Source organism: Sander vitreus, chromosome 2 (genome assembly GCF_031162955.1).
Source record: "Sander vitreus isolate 19-12246 chromosome 2, sanVit1, whole genome shotgun sequence".
NCBI lineage: Eukaryota > Metazoa > Chordata > Actinopteri > Perciformes > Percidae > Sander > Sander vitreus.
The window spans coordinates 12,508,967-12,526,857 of record NC_135856.1 but is presented as its reverse complement, the minus strand read 5'-3'; the positions used below and the strand labels follow the sequence as shown (position 1 = coordinate 12,526,857).

Genomic DNA, 17,891 nt, shown 5'->3' with positions numbered 1-17,891 from the left:
TGTATCTGAAAATTCCTAGACTGGGTAAACCCAGCCCGATCTGCTGGCGATTTGATTTTGCCCTGCAGCTCAGGCTGGAAACCTGTACGTTTATCTATCCTGCTTCCGTTACAAATTTGCGGGAACCAATCACAAACTGGCTTATCCACCTGGCGCGCTATTGGCGGGTTTAACACAATGACGATAGAGAAGCAACCAAGCAGCTTTTTGTTTACATTCAACAAGCCAGCCACCGAAGCGCTGCAACCTGTTGATGCTGCTGTTGCTGCCACGTCGCCCGGATCGTTGGTCTGATTGGTTGAAGGACTATCCAATTGCGTACAGAGTCATTTGAACTATGCCCATTGATCACGCCTCTTGTGCAGAGAAAATACAAAGCAGATTCCCCAGACTAATGTTCAATCTTAAAAGATTGAGCTTGGTCTGGTGATAGCCAGACTAGAAAATACCATGAGCAACATGCAAAATTCAAGGCGTACCTTGAGAAACCTGCATGCGGTTCATGATCTGATTTGGCATGTTGGGCAGAGGAACAGGCCCATCTATAAAGAAAAGAAAAAAAACATTGAACCAAAAGACAACTCAAAGAACATAATCAGCTGTAATGAAAATAGCCAAATAATCACTTAACCTAAACACTGCATGGTTTTCCATTTATGGGCAAAATATTCTCAACTTTATACAAGAATACAAAGAAATTTAACATGATAAATGGCTGGGTATAGGGCAATTGTCTGGGAATTAAATTAAGAAACATAAGCATCATCTATAAATAAAATAACGGAATGGGAATGTTTTTTGTAAGTGAAAAAAGTAGCTGACAAATCAAGAAACCTAAACCTAAAAAGGAGTATAAAGGGTATAGCAAACTCTTCAGGTAGACAAATCGTCTCACAGTATTTATCGGTATGGCCCAACCCGGCTGGGTAATATGTCAACTTGACCATACAGCTTTGCAGCCGAGAATAATTCTTTTTAGTATTCAAGATGGAAATATGTGAAACTGCATTCAATATCAGGTATATTAAGGACACAAATAGTTTTAGACAATTGCCCTGTTCCAACAATGTTTTCTAAAAAACTTTAAAAATATTTGAGCTTTTGCCTGAAATTCTGTAAGCCTTATAAACACTGTACTCACTCTGTGGCCTTGGGCCAAAGGCACTGGGCTGGGGAAGGCCTGGCTGCTGGGTCGCCTGGGCAACCATAGGTGCCTGATTGATGATCTGCTTCTGTAGCCTTGAGCGCCTCTTCTCCTCCAATTCCTTTTGGATTTTATAGATTTTCTCAGCCAGGAAGTGATAGTACTCATCCTGGGGAAGGGGGGAGAAAAGACGTAAGTGGAAGGCGACAGTAAAGTTGACAAAAACAATGAGCATACTGTGTATTTTGTGGCTATGCTAAAAAGGCTCTCTCTGTGTGTGTGTGTGTTTGTTTTACTATATTCATGGGGTCCAAAAACCAGGAAATATATACTTGTGGGGTCTGCACAGCCTTGTGGGGCCCAAAATGCGGGACCCCACAAGTTTAAAGAGCTGTTTGAGGGTTAAGACTTGGTTTTAGGATTAGGGTTATAATTAGGTTATGGTTAGGGTGAGGGTAAGGGTTAAGGTTAGGCATTTAGTTGTGATGGTTAAGGTTAGGGTAAGGGGCTAGGGAATGCATTATGTCAATGATGGGTCCCCACAAAGATAGTGAAACATACGTGTGTGTGTGTGTGTGTGTGTGTGTGTGTGTGTGTGTGTGTGTGTTTAACCCATGTTACTAGGCCTCAACTATGTGTAAAGAGTTAGCAATAAATTAATTGCAAGATGATATTTTCCAAAAAAAATGGAAATGAATTATGAGTTAATTATAAACAGTAAAGAGCACTATGGTATAAAAGAAAAATAAATTGTAATATAGAAATACCTCATTGTGAGTGAATGTGCTTACTTTGCAATATGTGTAAAGTTTCAAGTGACATTGGAGTGTAATAACTCTGAAATCGGTATTTCCTGTGATATTGATGTGATACTGGGTTCACATGCCTCAATATTTAATCTGAACTCTACTTTACCCCGTATGCTAGCGTACCCAGCACTCCCTATTCTGTTTTCCTTTTTTTGTAGCGAACGAGACCAGAGTCAGACCAACTGCAACTTCCGGGGCAGAAAAGTGAGGCCAATGTGAAAGTATCTTAAACCTGCATTTTATCTGCTTTCCAGCAGGTTACACGTGGCCTTGAAAAGGTGAGTTATTCCTAGTTGAGGCCCGTTTCAGGAAACCTACCCGGCTGTTAGCTGACTCGTACATGTCCCCCTCCACCTTTCTGGCATAGGCCACCAGGTTCTCCATTCGTCTGTCCTTCAAAGCTGCCGGGTCGGGGGTAGGGAATATGGCTTGTACTCTGCCACAGAAGAACAGAATTTTCAGCAATGAATCGCTCCAATTTCTACTACTGGACTTCAAAACTTTGCTTTTAAAATCAGGGTTTGAAACAACAGTCAAGAGAGGGTGACTTAACAAGTAAGAAGACTAACGATCATTCTCAAACGGTTACAGTTCTCCAGCAGGGGTATGCACTTACAGCTTGTGTACAAGGTGATTGCGCAGGTCTTGAGTGACATGCTCATGCCACGCTTTCCTGGTGCCTGTGGCAGAGATGGGTGCTGCTGTGGGTAGGTTGCCCATTGAGCCCACGGTGGACCCGTCTGACAGCAGCTGACTGGAGGTGGAACAGAAGAACGGACACAAGTTACAGCTTTTATTTCTTTGTTTTTAAATATAGTGTCATTATTTTTCCAGGCAACTGCACTCAGCATCATATCTATTAAACCTGTATATTTTAAGTAGCTTCTTTAAGTTTCCTGCAATTTAAAAAAATGTGTAGGGTCAAAGAATGCAATGTAGTTATTGGCTGGGACTGACTTGTTAGTGTTGAGTGCGTTGGGTAGGGAGTCCGTGTGCAGGTTTGTCTGTTCTGAAGTAATCACGCCCAGTGTCGCACCTCCAAGAGCCATCTGGCGTTCTGTAAATAAAGAGCGCTGTGAGCAAACAGCACCGCCTTGATTTCAAAACCAAGCTCAGACTATACAATATGGCCACCATGTCTACAACTCAAGATTACTCTATACAATAACAAAAAACATACTTAAAATAGCAGCTTGACAACAAACACTTGAATTAACAGTTTGAGTTTTTCTTTAAAACATAAAAAAAAAACCTCTTTAGACCCATTTCGCAAAGCCTTGCAGTTGAGTGTGCATTTACAAGTCAATCAATACATACATGCATACATTTGAGAGAGAGTAAGGTTTCGAAAAGTGCACATAGAAAATATAGGAATAAAATCATACTGTTTGGCTTTACCAAGTGCATTGATGGGTCTCATCTGCTGAGGAAGCTGTTGTTGCTGGGCCTGTGCGTTCTGTGCACCTGCAGTCTGTCCTGGGGCCCCCCGTGCCTGCCTAGTGGTCTGGCTGCTGTAGGGCAGCCCAAGTGCCTCGTAGGCTCGCTGCATGGAGCTGGGGTCTATGGGGGCTGAGGTATTGATGGTGGGAGCACTGGGCTGACCCACACCAACTGAGGACATAGGGTTCTGGAGGCCCGTATTGGGGGAGCTCAGCATGGCTGGGGTGAGAGACGGAGCAGTCAGTCCAAAACACTTAAATACAATCATACTGAAAATGCTGTCTTACTCCAGCGAGAGTACGCAAACACAATGCAAGTGTTGATACTGTGCCAAGCCCAATAAATATTAAAAAAATACTTCTTTGGTGAAAACATGGCAAAGACGTAGAATACTTAACACAGGTAGTACCAAATACACATGCGTTCACACTTAAACTTCTGGCAAACAAAGTCAAATGGCAACATGATACAGTGAGAACATAATGTAAGGCTAAATGCTTTAAACAGCAGTGAACTGAATGCATACATAAATCCCTTCAGGGGACAGAGCATTAGCATATTTTTCTGGGTTCGGGCTTTGATCTGGTTAAAAAAGCTCCTAGTTTGTGCAAAGACAAAAATGGGAGGAGGCAGAACAAAGAAATACTGCGCTCTGCTTGTGTTGGCAGGAGAGACACAAGCCTTGGCGTCACGTTCTTTAACATGCAAGCCAAACAGGGACAGACCAACGCTGGAATGATTTAAGTGATGAAAGATGCTGAGCAGAGTGGTAAAGTAAAGAAAACAAATGGGAACAAAAGTGTAAAGTAACTAATGTAAGTAATCTAGAGAACTAACAGATACTATTGTAAGTAATGCAGAAAAGAAATGGCGAACAGACTGTGAATCTGTGACAACAGCTACATGGGGAGAGTGAAAAACAAAACAGAAAAACAGTTTTAGAATGAGGCAGAAAGAGTGTCAAACTCAGCTCTGTTCTGTTCTAGTGGGGAGCAGCAGCAAACAGCTCAACAGCCAATGGCTCAGCGGGACAACCCTGTTTCCTCCCTCTTTCCCTCCATCACACTCCTATCCCTCATGTGTGTCAGATTACAAGCCCAGTAGGTACACTCTTACTCATCGAGTGCATTTTGTCATTGTGGAAAAGCACAAACCTAGAAATAAATTGCCTGAATGGTAAAATACACAAACATTCTACAAACAAACATCTTTGGCTGGTTTCAGGAAAGCCACAATTCACGCAGCCAAAGTTCTTCTAATTCTTTCTAAGGCGGTCACTATGGACTACTTGAACTCAATACTCATAATCTAATCTAACATAATCTCCCGTAATGACTGAGATAAAGTCTGGGGCCTTTGTAAATCGAGCACAGAGCTTGCAATGTCTAGATGTCCTGCTTATTCAAAATACTTAATGGAAGTAATTTAGCCTTGCATTGTGGTGACGACTTGACAATGGTCAAGCGACAGCGGGCCGGAGACTGCTTCTTGTACTTACGCTGCTGGGTGCGCTTGTCGCTGGCGTTCTTCAGCGGCAGGCAGACAGGACAGTCGTGCCGTGTGCAATTTTTCCAGTGGGAGATGATCTGCCTGGACGACGCACAGTGAGCCACTGCAGAGAAAAAGAGACAGAAAGAGAGCAACAGGGCTCAGTCTTGACACTGACAGTTTTCCTTATTTGGTCGCCTCCGAGAAATAAACACTGGGAATCACGATTGCCACATTTAATTGCCGTTTTTTCGATACGTCTTACGTTTAGCTTCGTTTTGTTTTACATTAAAGTGTGTAAAAATGACCAACATGGTTGTTGTTTTTCTGTATCAGCTTTTCACCCATTCTTGCAACCCCAAGCAGCAGGTATACGTTTTCCCAGCCCGACTTAACACTGTATTTAAAAAAAAAAAAATAAATAAAAAAAAAAAAAAAAATATGTTAGTCATGAGTTTCCAAGGAAAGGGTTGTTTTTTATTAACCTGGCTGAAAATGGGTTATATGAAAACAGTATCGTACACAAAATGTGGATTTGCATTATGCTCAAATCTAGGAGAAAATATAACTTGGTATATAAAAATGATTTAAGGATGGGCCTAGTGGTCAGCTCACTAAACACATTTCCACTCTTGGAAGGCTGTTGGTTTGGCCCAGTGGAAAGGGAACTATACTGTATTTCCTGATGCGTGACTGAACAAACTGAGGTGCTCATTTCAATTGTGGCCAGGCTAATGTGCTAGCAATTATCTAACAAGAAAGCACTAGCTGGCGAAAATCAGCCTTGCACTTTTTAATATTACCACATATACATGTACAATTACTACCTGGCTTTAAGCTCCAAAGGGCTATGCACAAATAATCACAATTAAACTTTATTATCTTTGTATGGACCCCAATACTACTGGCAAAGACTCAAACATAGCAGGACTATCATGTTGGTGTTTTTTGTACATTCAATGTGCAGTGATCAACAAAAGATTGAGGCCCAAAGTTTGTTATACTGCAGACTCCAAAGTCCCTCAGAGGTGAAAATGAACTTAGCTAACAGATCTAAAACCTTAGAGGTGATAACTATGTGTTAGGGAACAAAATCTCTCTCCACGGTTATCAGAGGCACAGAGAAGCACAGATTCTGAGCTAGAGAAAATGAGCTGGCATGCAGGAAGCAGAGCCGTAGACTCCTTCACTCATAACACACCTTGGCCTCTGAATAAGTTTGGCTTGAAATTTAACTTTGCATTTCTGTCCAAAGCCAGGGCAAAGACATAGAGCCAAATTTAAATCAAGAGTAGCTTGTGGGGAATGTTTCATTGAAGCGATGCTGATATAATAAGGAAAGCAGCAGGGGCCAGTGGTTCAACAGCAGACAAAAACACACCATACTGCCAATTGGTGGAAATTGGTGGAGGAAGGGTACAGTGGATCTAGCCTAGTTGAGAACAGGTTCTCATTTGCAACGGCGACCTGGCCAAGAAAAGCATAAGCGTGCAGGACAACAAAGTTTCACATTCAATACAATAATACAGAATACAAAAGGCTACATAAAGTGCAGTAGTAGTAGTAGGCATTACAAAGCCGGTGCAAAGTGAGGTGTAAGTAAGACAAAGGATTTGCGAAAGTGATATGGTAATTAGGCCTGTCACGATAGTCATCTAATCGCACGATAAAAAAAAAAAAGAGCTCCAGAATTTTTCCGGCCGCGATAATTTCCATTTGCATGCTTGTTTTCTTTCCTTGTCTCTCTCTCTACCAAAGAGACTGGAGGACCACTCTCGGTTCCTTAGCGTAACGAGGAGGGAACCCCCTTGTCGGTCGCATGGTCTTTGTGTGGGGGCGGGACGACAGAGAGCGAGAGAGAGATTTCCCACAGCACTTTGCCGTTAAGGCACCGTCAAAAAGGTATATGAGCGATATCCGCTGTGTTACTCAGCGTCCAGCAGGTGGAGGTGGTGGAGACAGGCTCGGACATACACGCCGCTGTGGACTTGTCAGTCTCGCAAGTTGTTTCAGGAAAGTGGCTGCATGTGTCCGACAATGCACAGAACATTAACGGTACAAGCCTACAGCTGTCCGCGGACACGGAGTGCGGAAAGTGTGTGTCGGCCCGCCCCCACCAAGCTCCGACCTGTAGAGGAGCAGAAGCTGCACCTTCGCCAAAATGAAGACTGAAAAACAGAACTATTTTGGTACAAACATTTACTCACCATGTGGCAGATCTCTGGTCTCTGAACGTCAATATTATCGTTTATCGCAATAATTTCTGGGACAATTTATCGTCCAGCAAAATGTGTTATCTATATGGCTATCTGCCACATGGTGAGTAAATGTTTGTACCAAAATAGTTCTGTTTTTCAGTCTTCATTTTGGCGAAGGTGCAGCTTCTGCTCCTCTGCAGGTCGGAGCTTCGTGGGGGCGGGCCGACACACACACACACGCAACTCTGACACACTTTCCGCACTCAGTGTCCGCAGACAGCTGTAGGCTTGTACCGTTAATGTACAGGCTCGGACATACACAGCGGCGTGTATGTCCGAGCCTGTCTCCACCACCTCCACCTGCAGGTTGTCAACTGTGGTTTGGAATGAAAGGGAGAAAACAGGACGCTGAGTAACACAGCGGATATCGCAGTTTTTTTGACGGTGCCTTAACTGCAAAGTGCTGCGGGAAACCCTGCTCCAACTCTCAACTAGCGTTTTCTCTCTCTCCGCCAGGAGTCCCGGCCCCACACAAAGACCATGCGACTGACAAGAAGGTTCACTCCTCGTTACGCTAAGGAACCGAGAGTGGTCCTCCAGTCTCTTTGGTAGAGAGAGAGAGACAAGGAAAACAAACAAGCATGCAAATGGAAATTATCGAGCTCATTTTTTTTCCCATTGTGCGATTAATTGATTGACTGACTGACTATCGTGACAGGCCTAGTAACGCGTTTAGTTGTTAATTATCAAAATCTGTGTTGCCCGTTCACAAACATGTCCTTTTTTATGAATATTTACCACCACCATCAATTCCAAGTATTCCTTTTGGGTTGAAATTTTACATTCGCATGAACTGGGGTAGACGCTCCATATTCATGCTCCATCTTGAAATACGTTAGCCGGTAAGGGACATACAGGACATACTGCTCCGCCTTTCGCTGACACGATAAACTCACAGGTGCTGCTAATGGGTGTCGTAGCTTCCCGGCCCCGGCAAGTTTGAAGAAGGAAATATGGAAGACCACACGTATTCAAAATCCAAATTTCAGGAATAGGAGTATTTTTCTTCGCCCAGAAAAAGAAAAGGATATTGAAAAGAGCAAGAGACCGGCTTTTTGAAGCGTGAAGGCTACCGTAGCTGTAATACGTACTTTGAACTGCGTGGCGCGAGAGAGTTGATTGCGCCACGCAGTTCGCTAGATGGGAGAAATTCCTACACATTAGACCTTTAAGTACTATGCCTATGTTACAAATGTTCATATTTTTTTTATACACTGTGAATCCACAACATGTAAGTGTTTTCCTGGTAGCCATTTGTTTATCAACATTTAATCTTAACTGTCCACTCCCAACTAGGGATGCAACAATTACACATTTTGTTGGTACGATTATAGTCTGAAAAAGAATCATGGTTTCACGATTATCACGGTTATTATGCATTAATTAATTTCACTGCTAATGTATGAAATTACATGAACCCTTTAGATGTCAATATGTTATTTATTGCTGCCGTTTGAAACAGAAATAACACTAACAGTTTTGAATGTTTTGAAAATGAAATCAATCATCAACCTTCTTATTTAAATCCATCTGAAAAGATTAGAGACTAGAGGTGAATCACCACAAACAAAGACAGTGCTGTCCTTCTTAAGAAGAATGTGGCCCTTTTGGGGCTAGAAACGGCCCTGCTAGCTGGTGTCTAAAGTTGAAGGAGCTGCTAAGATGCACCTGTCACAGGGAGATGTGCAGCATGTTGCCAAGAAATAAATGCAATGGAGAGGTGTCTTTGAGGCCCTATGTCCCATAGGGGATGTAGAAGAGTTACGTTAAGTGGTAACGTCAGTGACATGATTGAGCTGTTGCGTTTTGACTCGTACGAACGTAACGCTATCGTCAGCTCGCTCACTGTAAATGCAAACGTTGGCTACCCAAAATGTTGTCATTCCAATCTCTCTACTACTACTTGGTAACAAACAAAGCAGAATTTACACAAGATCCATACATCAAATGTATTTGTTTACTTTGTCAAGATTGCCATGGACATTGATTAACGTTTAGAAAAAACTGAGTCTGAGTCTTAAGCCATTTAATAATCTAACCCCACAGCAGCAAAGTCTCAATCAGTAGAAAGGAGGGTTGATTTCTACAAAACTTTTCAACCCCAGGAAAGTATCAATTTGATTTCATTATATGATAATATCAAATGCTCCAACTCACCCTGGCAGGACTTGCCGGCCTGGCAGTGGGTCATGTGGTTGAGGACGTTCTTCATGGTGCGGCAGTGAGGCAGGGCGCAGGCTCTCACCTCCCCGTTGGCCTGCTCCCGTCGCTGGCACTTGTGTGCGTGAAGCAGCAAGACCAGCTGCTGCTGGATCAGCTTGCGCTTCTCTGGGTCGGCTGTGGGGCCTGCCGAAGGCACAGCCACACCTCCGCCGCCGGCCAGTTGGAGCATTGCCGCCTGCTGCTGAGGCTGCTGCATGGTTGACAAAGAAAAAAAAAAAAAGACAAATGTTGTAATGGGTTAAAACATTTTTTTGATTGCAGGCCTGTCAATACCACAGTTGTAGACAGGCAAATGACTTCTGTGTACTGTTACACCCTTTGCAGACAGCGCGTTGTTAGTGGTCATGGTTGTTAGTGGTGGAATGTAACACTTACTCAAGTACTACACTACCGGTCAAAAGTTTGGGGTCACTTACAAATTTCCATTCCACTCCATTATAGACAGAATACCAGCTGATCTGAGTGGGTGGCTGATCTTTAATGCAATATCTACATTTTCCATTATCAGCAACCATTCATCCAATGTTCCAAAGGCACATTCTGTTTACTAATCTGATATCATTTTAAAAGGCTAACTGAGAAAACATTAGAGAACCCTTTTGCAATTATCTAAGCACATAATGTAATCTGAAAACTGCTGCCCTGGTTAAAAAAAAAAAACAATGCAACTGATCTCAGCAGGTATTTTGTCTGTAATGGAGTGGAATGGAAATTTCTAAGTGACCCCAAACTTTTGACCGGTAGTGTACATTTGTATTTTTCTTTTAAGTATTTCCATTTTCTGCTACTTTATACTTCTACTTCTTCTATAGATTATCAGTGTGTTTCCTTGCCAGATTCAATCATGGAGAAAATAGACCAGAAACTAGATTGTGAGCCGAACGTGGAGCTCCGCACGGCTCTGAACAGTCCAACTGATTAACATTATAATGACATACAGTCTAGGGTTAACATAGACACCAAAGGGAAGCTGCCTCCTGTCTCAACCCGGCAGCTGCCAAATTGGTCTGCATTAATATAACCTATATAACAATGCATGTGTATGGGATATGACTTAAGCAATTATTAAAAAATGATGCAGTAAAAAAAAAAAAACTTAATCACAATCATCACAGAAGTACTTGGGGACCTGTTGTACAAGAAGATTGTGGAGTTTGCTGATAAGTTTTTTTTTTTAAATAGAATTTTATGAATCTGTCTATGTAGATATTGTGGGATATTTATGCTATGATTTTAGCATATAATCATTAAAAATGCTGTATCGAAAGAACAAGAAAATGATGACAGATGTATGTATTTCAACAAAGAAAAAGAAAATTAAACTTTGTAATTGTAAACAACCTTCAAAAACATCAAAAGTATAGATTTCAGAGTTTACGAGATGAACCTGAATGAAACATTAGGTCCCTGTTGGCTCCCACGTTAGTGTGGGCGAGGTCTACCGATCTGACATATGATGTTGCCCACAGTAAAACATCACAAAACCAGCTACAGTACTGTATATATCCACTACCGTAGCAGAAAAATGTGCATCATGATGTCTGACCTGACATCGCTATGACATCATCCATCGGACCAACTCTATCCCACACAATCAATTTTAAGTAGAGATAGCGCGTCCGTGGCTGTTAGTTGGTGTGACCGCAGTTCTAAAACGGTGGACAGAAATAAATTTGCCCATGAAGTAAGGAAGTTAAGTATTGTGAAGTAAGGACAGCACGGCAAATAAACACTAACGTGCATGCTCGCTTCATTCACTTTACTGCAGTTGGCATCCAGCTTATAGGTGCATTACCGTCACCTTCTCTCAAAATGAGCGATACAGTGTTAGCATTCGCTGAGAGGTTTGTCAAGAAGCGAGTTGTTTGCTTCACTGGGAATTGCCGTATTGACTGAAATTCATGTGTCTAAATATTTGTCTAATAACATTTGTGTTATCATTTCTTTGGTAATGTCTCAATATGCATAACAAGCACTAACCATGTTTGGCACACTAGTGACAGTGGCCCCTTTGAGCTCATTGGGGAAGGGTGACAGGCTGTTGGTAAGAGAAGCCTTGTTCTGGAGCTGCTGCTGAGGGTTTAGCTGCTGGCTGGGCCCCATGGCACCCTGACCGTAGGGCTGGGCCCCAAAAGGAGCCCCATTACTGCCCAGGCCCATCTGGAAAGACAGACATATGATAATAAAGTTAATATAATAATTTAGAAGCATTAGCTTCACAGACTGACAGCACACACTACTTAGGCCTATAGTGCCAAAAAAAAGGGATCCACCTTCATTTCAATGCTAATATGTCACTACTAGACCCCCTCTGCAGATGCAGGCCCGATCATAGTTATGCCAGGATGACTGTGCTTGGCTTGGTCTAAACCAGCCCATGCTTTGGCACCATAACCGCTCAGCATGGTACTAGCTATTGGCAGGAGGGACTTTTACAGCCCTCAACTACAGAAACAGTTCCAACCATTTCTCTTCCATCACCTCCGTCACCTCCTTTTTCTTCTCAAGCTAGTCGGTAGTAGAGTTTGCAACCAATGGAACCATGAGAAACAACACAGTTAAAAACATTGCTAACATTGCAGTAGGTAGGTTACGGAGCCACCAGATAGTGTTTTCCCTATAATTGTACAGGCCAAAAACATTTTTATTGCCAAAAGTAACGGCAAATACCCATTGTGTTTCCCCTATATTTATTCAGTGTCGCACTGCCGTGAACAGTAGCAACGCAGTGCCGCAAGTACATAATCAAGGCAACTGTCTCTGGTTAGTCCAGGTCTGTAAGAGCAGGACAGTGGAGTGCGTTATCCGAACTGCTAAAGTCAGTTGAACAGGTAAAGGGAAAATAAAGTTGTGGGTAACCTAATGGCTACAAACAGGCACGGTAATGAACAACACGCTAAAGCTGCTTACACACCAACCAGACGGCCAACCGTCAGCAGAAAAGGCAGTTGGACTGATCAGTCTCCCAGAGTTTGTAAAAAAAAATGCCTCAGAACACACCGAAGAGATGAGACGCAATACCTCTCCATAACAGCAGGCGGTGCTAATCTGTATTGTCGCCCAAAAATGAAAACCGGCAGCTGATTGGACGAACCCGTCACGTGGGTCTCGTTTCTCCGGAAATTCAAAGCCAGACTGTCATGGCAGCTTGTTCAGAATACGATCTCATACTGTACTAAAATAGTTCACCGAAACCCGTTTCTGAAAACATTTTAAGCAAGAAATAGGCCATGCAGTTGCTGAATCTGTCTTCACGACGGCACTGACGTCGCCAGACTGTCCAACGGCCGATTATCGGCTCGGTGTGTCCGGGCCTTAACATGTTGACGCATTCAGTGTTGCGTTTTTAGCTGAGATGGACCAGAGAATATTTGATTAGAACGAGACGCCATTAGAGTCCGTTTTGAAATTCGGGAGCAGCAACAACCACGTGACGCGTTCGTCCAATCAGCTGCCATGTGTTGCGTTCGTCACGCTCATCCCCCTCGTCGTTTCCACTAAGTGTTTTAACATAGGTGTCGAAAGTGGGCACTACGGCAGTAAGAGGTTAGTGCACATTAACAGTGGACTGACGAACCGTGCGACACACACACGCTCCGAACCGAGACAAGCGAACCGAGCGGTTCGGATGTTTTTTTCATGACCCGTACCACCCATACTGTTCAGACCATAGCGATGCAGAGCTTCGCGGTCGGCTAGCGATCTAGTTTCAAGCCAAGTTTGTTTGTCAGAAGAATTACAGAAAAACTACTGGCCCAATTTAAATGAAACTGGAAGGGTGTAGCATGGGACAGGGAAGAACCCATTACATTTTGAAGCAAATGGACAAATTTATTCTCACTTTACGGATTCAAATTGAAATCGGGTATGGCCTTGGCGGAGGTCTGTGCTCTCAGAGTGCCCTTCTAGTTTTATCAGTTGAATTTCTAGAAAATGTACTATAAAAATATATTAGGGGTATGAATCTTTGGTATCTCAAGATTTAATTCAATTCTGATTCTTGGGGTCATGATTCCCAAATCCAAATTGATTCTCGATTCAGTACATAGGGGTGCTAATTTCAGGATCTACTACTCTATAGAGGGTGTGTGGCAAACTATGGCATGAAAGCAGAGTCAAGTGTGTAAATGATTATGTAGTTTTTATAATTGAACATTTTTTATCAACCGATTGCAATAATGTGAGAGAGCGGTTTTGCTAACTTTGATGTAGTCTCGCATTGCCAGACCTATCTCCACAGTGCTGCGGAGGAAGGTCTGGCTAGTCCCCACAACATTCCAGATAGGCGAAAAACTTGCTCTGGTTTATTGGCATTTCTTTAAACCAATCGCAATCGTCTTGAGCAGCTAAGTGCCGGATGCAAAATAGTCTCTGGAAGGACCTTGTTTGGGGGAATAAAATCCTCAGTGCCATGCTTTACACACTGAACATGCTGCTGCTCTCTCATCCACAGAGCTGCTGGGAGACCAGACCAGACTCAGCCATGCCAAGCAAGGCTGTATCCCCTCAGGCTGTTGACACCGCTCCAACAGACCAGATAAAAAAGATCCAGCTGAGTCGACCAGACACTGGCAGCCTTTCAACACAGCTGAGCAGGCGGACACACACAGTTGCACATGCATAAACGCACACGCCCTCTGCTTTGCTCTTCCCCATTCAGTCCCCCGCTCTGACACACTCCACACATCGGCAGGCAGGACAGCTGCCAAGTATCATCTCAATGCTCTGCTGCCAGGCCAGACTATTCAGCTGAGCTGCCCTCCCTCCTTCTTCCTCATTGCACTCGCCCTCTGTCATTCTAACTGATTAAGTGGTTTACAATACCCATTTTTCCCTACATGACTGACAGGGCATGCAGCCATACAATAAGCCAGAGTGAGAGTGTTCAGGCATATAGAATAACAAAGTAGCATGGGGCAGGAAGGAGTGACAGCGGTCTCTAAATACCACAAATGCCCAGAAAGAGATTTACAACCTACAATTAAAGCACAATAGAGGAAGCCCCACACAAAGACTTGGTGTAGTGGTTTTCATCTCTAGAGCGGTTGACGGCTTGATAATCACAGGAGACCGGTTATGCTTACAACTCACATGCCTTTTCCTGCAAATGCTGACAGTCATGCTTCTACATTCGCTTTTAATCTTTGAGGTTAAAGCATGTGTACATACTCTTATTTGAGATTGAATCTCAAAACACACACATTCACCATCTCTCCAAGTCTCTTCTCAGAAGATTTCAGCATGTGTGTGTTGTGGTTACGTACCGCTTCAGTGTCTTGGCTCTAGCACAAAATAGATGGCTTCCTACTTATTTCCTGTGAAACCACAATTGTGGCAAGCTAACACATAAGCAGTCAATGATACCACACACACAAAAAATGGGGTTTATCAATTCAAGTTAAGTGTTTATCTAAAAACACCTACTGATGTATTTGCTATTAAATGTAGTTAAGAATCAAAACCAAAATTAAATGTAAAGGTGTTTTAAAACTTTTGGATGCTTAATCATTTTAATCAACTTAAACCTTATCGGACCACTCTTTTTTGCCATCACCCACTTCTTTGCACGGTCCAAGTGTGGCTCTGTCCAAGTGTGGCTCTGTCCTGTTGCCACAGTTGTTGTTGTTTCCCATGCATTACACACTGACCGCCACATATTGATTTTCTTTTTTGTTTAGTATTTAAAATGGGTAAAATCTTAATTTATTGTAGAGGGCATTTCTTTGCTCAGCACCTCCTTGCCCCACCCTTCTCTCTCCCACAAACACAAACAATGGACCCATCTGTGAGTTAGTCTGTGTTGTAAGTTATTAGCAAGCATGGAGGAGCCTAGCAGAATAGCTGTGGTGCCAAGGCTACACAGTTACCCGCAGGCACCAGGCCCCCAGGAAGTGTGCTAGGCGTCAAAGAAAATGTACATGCTAGAGCATAAATTGCACTCACACCACAATTTTTACTTGTCATGCATGATTTATGTGTTACAATGTAGATATTATTGTCTAGTTTCAGCAAAAGGATCTCTGCTGTGTTTACAAACATGGCCACTGATTAGTAAGCATGTCTGTAGTAAGTAACTACAGACAGTTATATGAACAATAACAATGAACATTAATATATTTAAAAATGTTATGCATCTATAGTTAATCGCGATTAATCACATATTTTATAACATGATTAACATTCTATTATTTTGCATTTCAGAACAGTTTTTAAGTACAGTACTTTGTAATTATTTATTTACTGTAAACAAAAGAAAAATGTCTGAATCTGTCATTATTGCACAATTCCTCCAAGTACCTAACTAAAAAACTAAAAATCCCTATCCTTACTAGAGACAATATAGTGTTTAGGAACTCCTAAATAATGTTGATTACTCACTGACGTCCAGTGATCACCGGTTAATGAGCAGCTCATTTCAGCACAAGTCCGTGTTAACACAGCCCATCTCCACTCTTACCCGTCAACAGAGAAACAGGCTGGATAGTCCGGTACACTGTTGTTTCCACAACAACAAAAACACAGCAGTCTCTGAACTCGCGTTGGGAGTTTCGTTGAAGTTGGATGTAGTCCAGTTTTTGTCTAATGAGCGGACACTTGAAAGCAGGATTGATGTAACAGGTGGCCGGCTATTGTTAGCTTTCCACCTAGCTAGGTTATACTCCAGCCATTTCACCGCTCAGGATGTCCCCCCCCGTGATCGCCCGCTCCGGCCGCCGCAGCTGCTGCTGCTGACTGCTCCGGCCACCGCTGCTGCCCACTGGTCAAACTAACCTGTACGGCAGGCCACAGCAACCGCTTATTTCCGAATATTCATCTCTCCCCCGCCCCCCCCCCCGAGGGCCGGTGGTCTAGCATCACGTTAACTGTACTACTATGCTTAGCTCCGTAGGTGGTAGCTCAAGCTTGACGTGCTTCAGTGATATTTTAATTTGGCTTTACACAATGTGCATATGGCTTTCAACTTGTCTATGAGCCTTCCGCGAGTTTTGGAAATAAAAAGCGCCATTCAGGATTTCATTGCTGCTGTCTTTCTCCATCATGCCTGCAGCAGCAGGATGTGTTACGAGGAAGTGGCAGCTTGATGATAAGTAACGGTGCTGCAAAGGGTCAAAATAGTAGCCTGTAGGCACGACACAAAGCCGAGTGAAGTGTAAAATGGCTGACAGACCTAAGTATATTAAGTAATAAGTACTGTGCAACAGTTTTAGGCAGGTATGAAAACATTTTGTAAACTAAGAATGCTTTCAAAAATGGAAGTGTTAATAGTTTGTTTTCATCAATTAACAAAATGCAGTAAATGAACAGAAGAGAAATCTAAATCAAATCAATATTTAGTGTGACCACCCTTTGCCTTCAATACAGCATCAATCCTTCTAGGTACACTTGCACAAAGTTTTTGAAGGAACTCGGCAGGTAGGTTATTCCAAAACATCTTTGAGAACTAACCACAGATCTATGGATGTAGGCTTCCTCAAATCCTTCTGTCTCTTCATGTTATCCCAGACAGACTCGATGATGCTGAGATCAGGGCTCTGTGGGGGCCATGCCATCACTTCCAGGACTTCTTGTTCTTCTTTACACTGAAGATAGTTCTTAATGACCTTGGCTGTATGTTTGGGGTCGTTGTCCTGCTGCAGAATAAATTTGGGGCCAAGCATACGCCTCCCTGGCGGTATTGCATGATGGATAAGTATCTGCTTGTATTTCTCAGCATTAGAGGACACCATTAATCCTGACCAAATGTCCAACTTCATTTGCAGAAATGCAACCCCAAACATGCAAGGAACCTCCACCATGCTTCACTGTTGCCTGCAGACACTCATCATTGTACCGCTCTACAGCCCTTCAGCAAACAACCTGCCTTCTGCTACAGCCAAATATTTAAAATTTTGACTCATCAGTCCAGAGCACCTGCAGTCCATCTACAGTAGATGGGTGTACCTCGGTCCCACTGGTTTCTGCCAGTTCTGAGCTGATGGCACTGCTGGACATCTTCCGATTTCGAAGGGAAATAAGCTTGATGTGTTTTTCAAATGCTGCACTAAGTTTCCTTGGCCGACCACTGCGTCTACGATCCTCAACGTTGCCCGATTCTTTTTGCAATATTCTTCTTATTCTTTTGAAAATATACAGCTGCAACACATGTAAATTATCTGAAATAAATAGCCTGGGATATATTTAAAAAAATATCTCTCTGAGAAAGCTCCTTCACTTGTTTTCAACAACAACAACAGACCCAGATAGCCCAGTAGCTCATATAGGGAGAGAGGGGGAGTATGATGGACTGAAGCCTATGCTAGCTACTCACAGAGTGACGGCTGACTCATTATGAATGGGTCCAGCACGGGTCGAATGCGCTTTGGCGGGTCAGCGGCGTTACACACGTCTTGTGTATGAAATGTCTGTATCGTCCCTGGCTGCGTTGCATTTTTATGAACTATGATAATGTGGCCATGGGTCACATCTCTCGCCCAGGTCCAGCAGGATCCGTCTCACACGCTATTACTCAACGAACTGAAGTTAGTTCCA

At 43.0% G+C, this 17,891-nt stretch overlaps 1 protein-coding gene across 7 annotated transcripts in view; it reads right to left on the bottom strand.

Moving 5' to 3' along the window:
* Nucleotides 1-17,891, bottom strand: part of crebbpa (CREB binding lysine acetyltransferase a) — a 60,118-nt gene that overhangs the window by 21,539 nt on the left and 20,688 nt on the right. For 3 of the 7 annotated variants that reach the window (XM_078278438.1, XM_078278447.1, XM_078278492.1), the window contains exons 3-11: nt 11,343-11,522; nt 9,297-9,552; nt 4,892-5,005; nt 3,352-3,612; nt 2,911-3,010; nt 2,570-2,707; nt 2,272-2,389; nt 1,142-1,313; nt 480-542 (exon numbers count right to left, since the gene is read on the bottom strand). In XM_078278438.1, coding sequence (XP_078134564.1) covers nt 480-542; nt 1,142-1,313; nt 2,272-2,389; nt 2,570-2,707; nt 2,911-3,010; nt 3,352-3,612; nt 4,892-5,005; nt 9,297-9,552; nt 11,343-11,522 — 1,402 coding nt within the window. The remainder of the gene's footprint in view (nt 1-479; nt 543-1,141; nt 1,314-2,271; nt 2,390-2,569; nt 2,708-2,910; nt 3,011-3,351; nt 3,613-4,891; nt 5,006-9,296; nt 9,553-11,342; nt 11,523-17,891) is intronic. The other 4 variants (XM_078278456.1, XM_078278465.1, XM_078278476.1 and 1 more) reach the window with 4 other exon arrangements.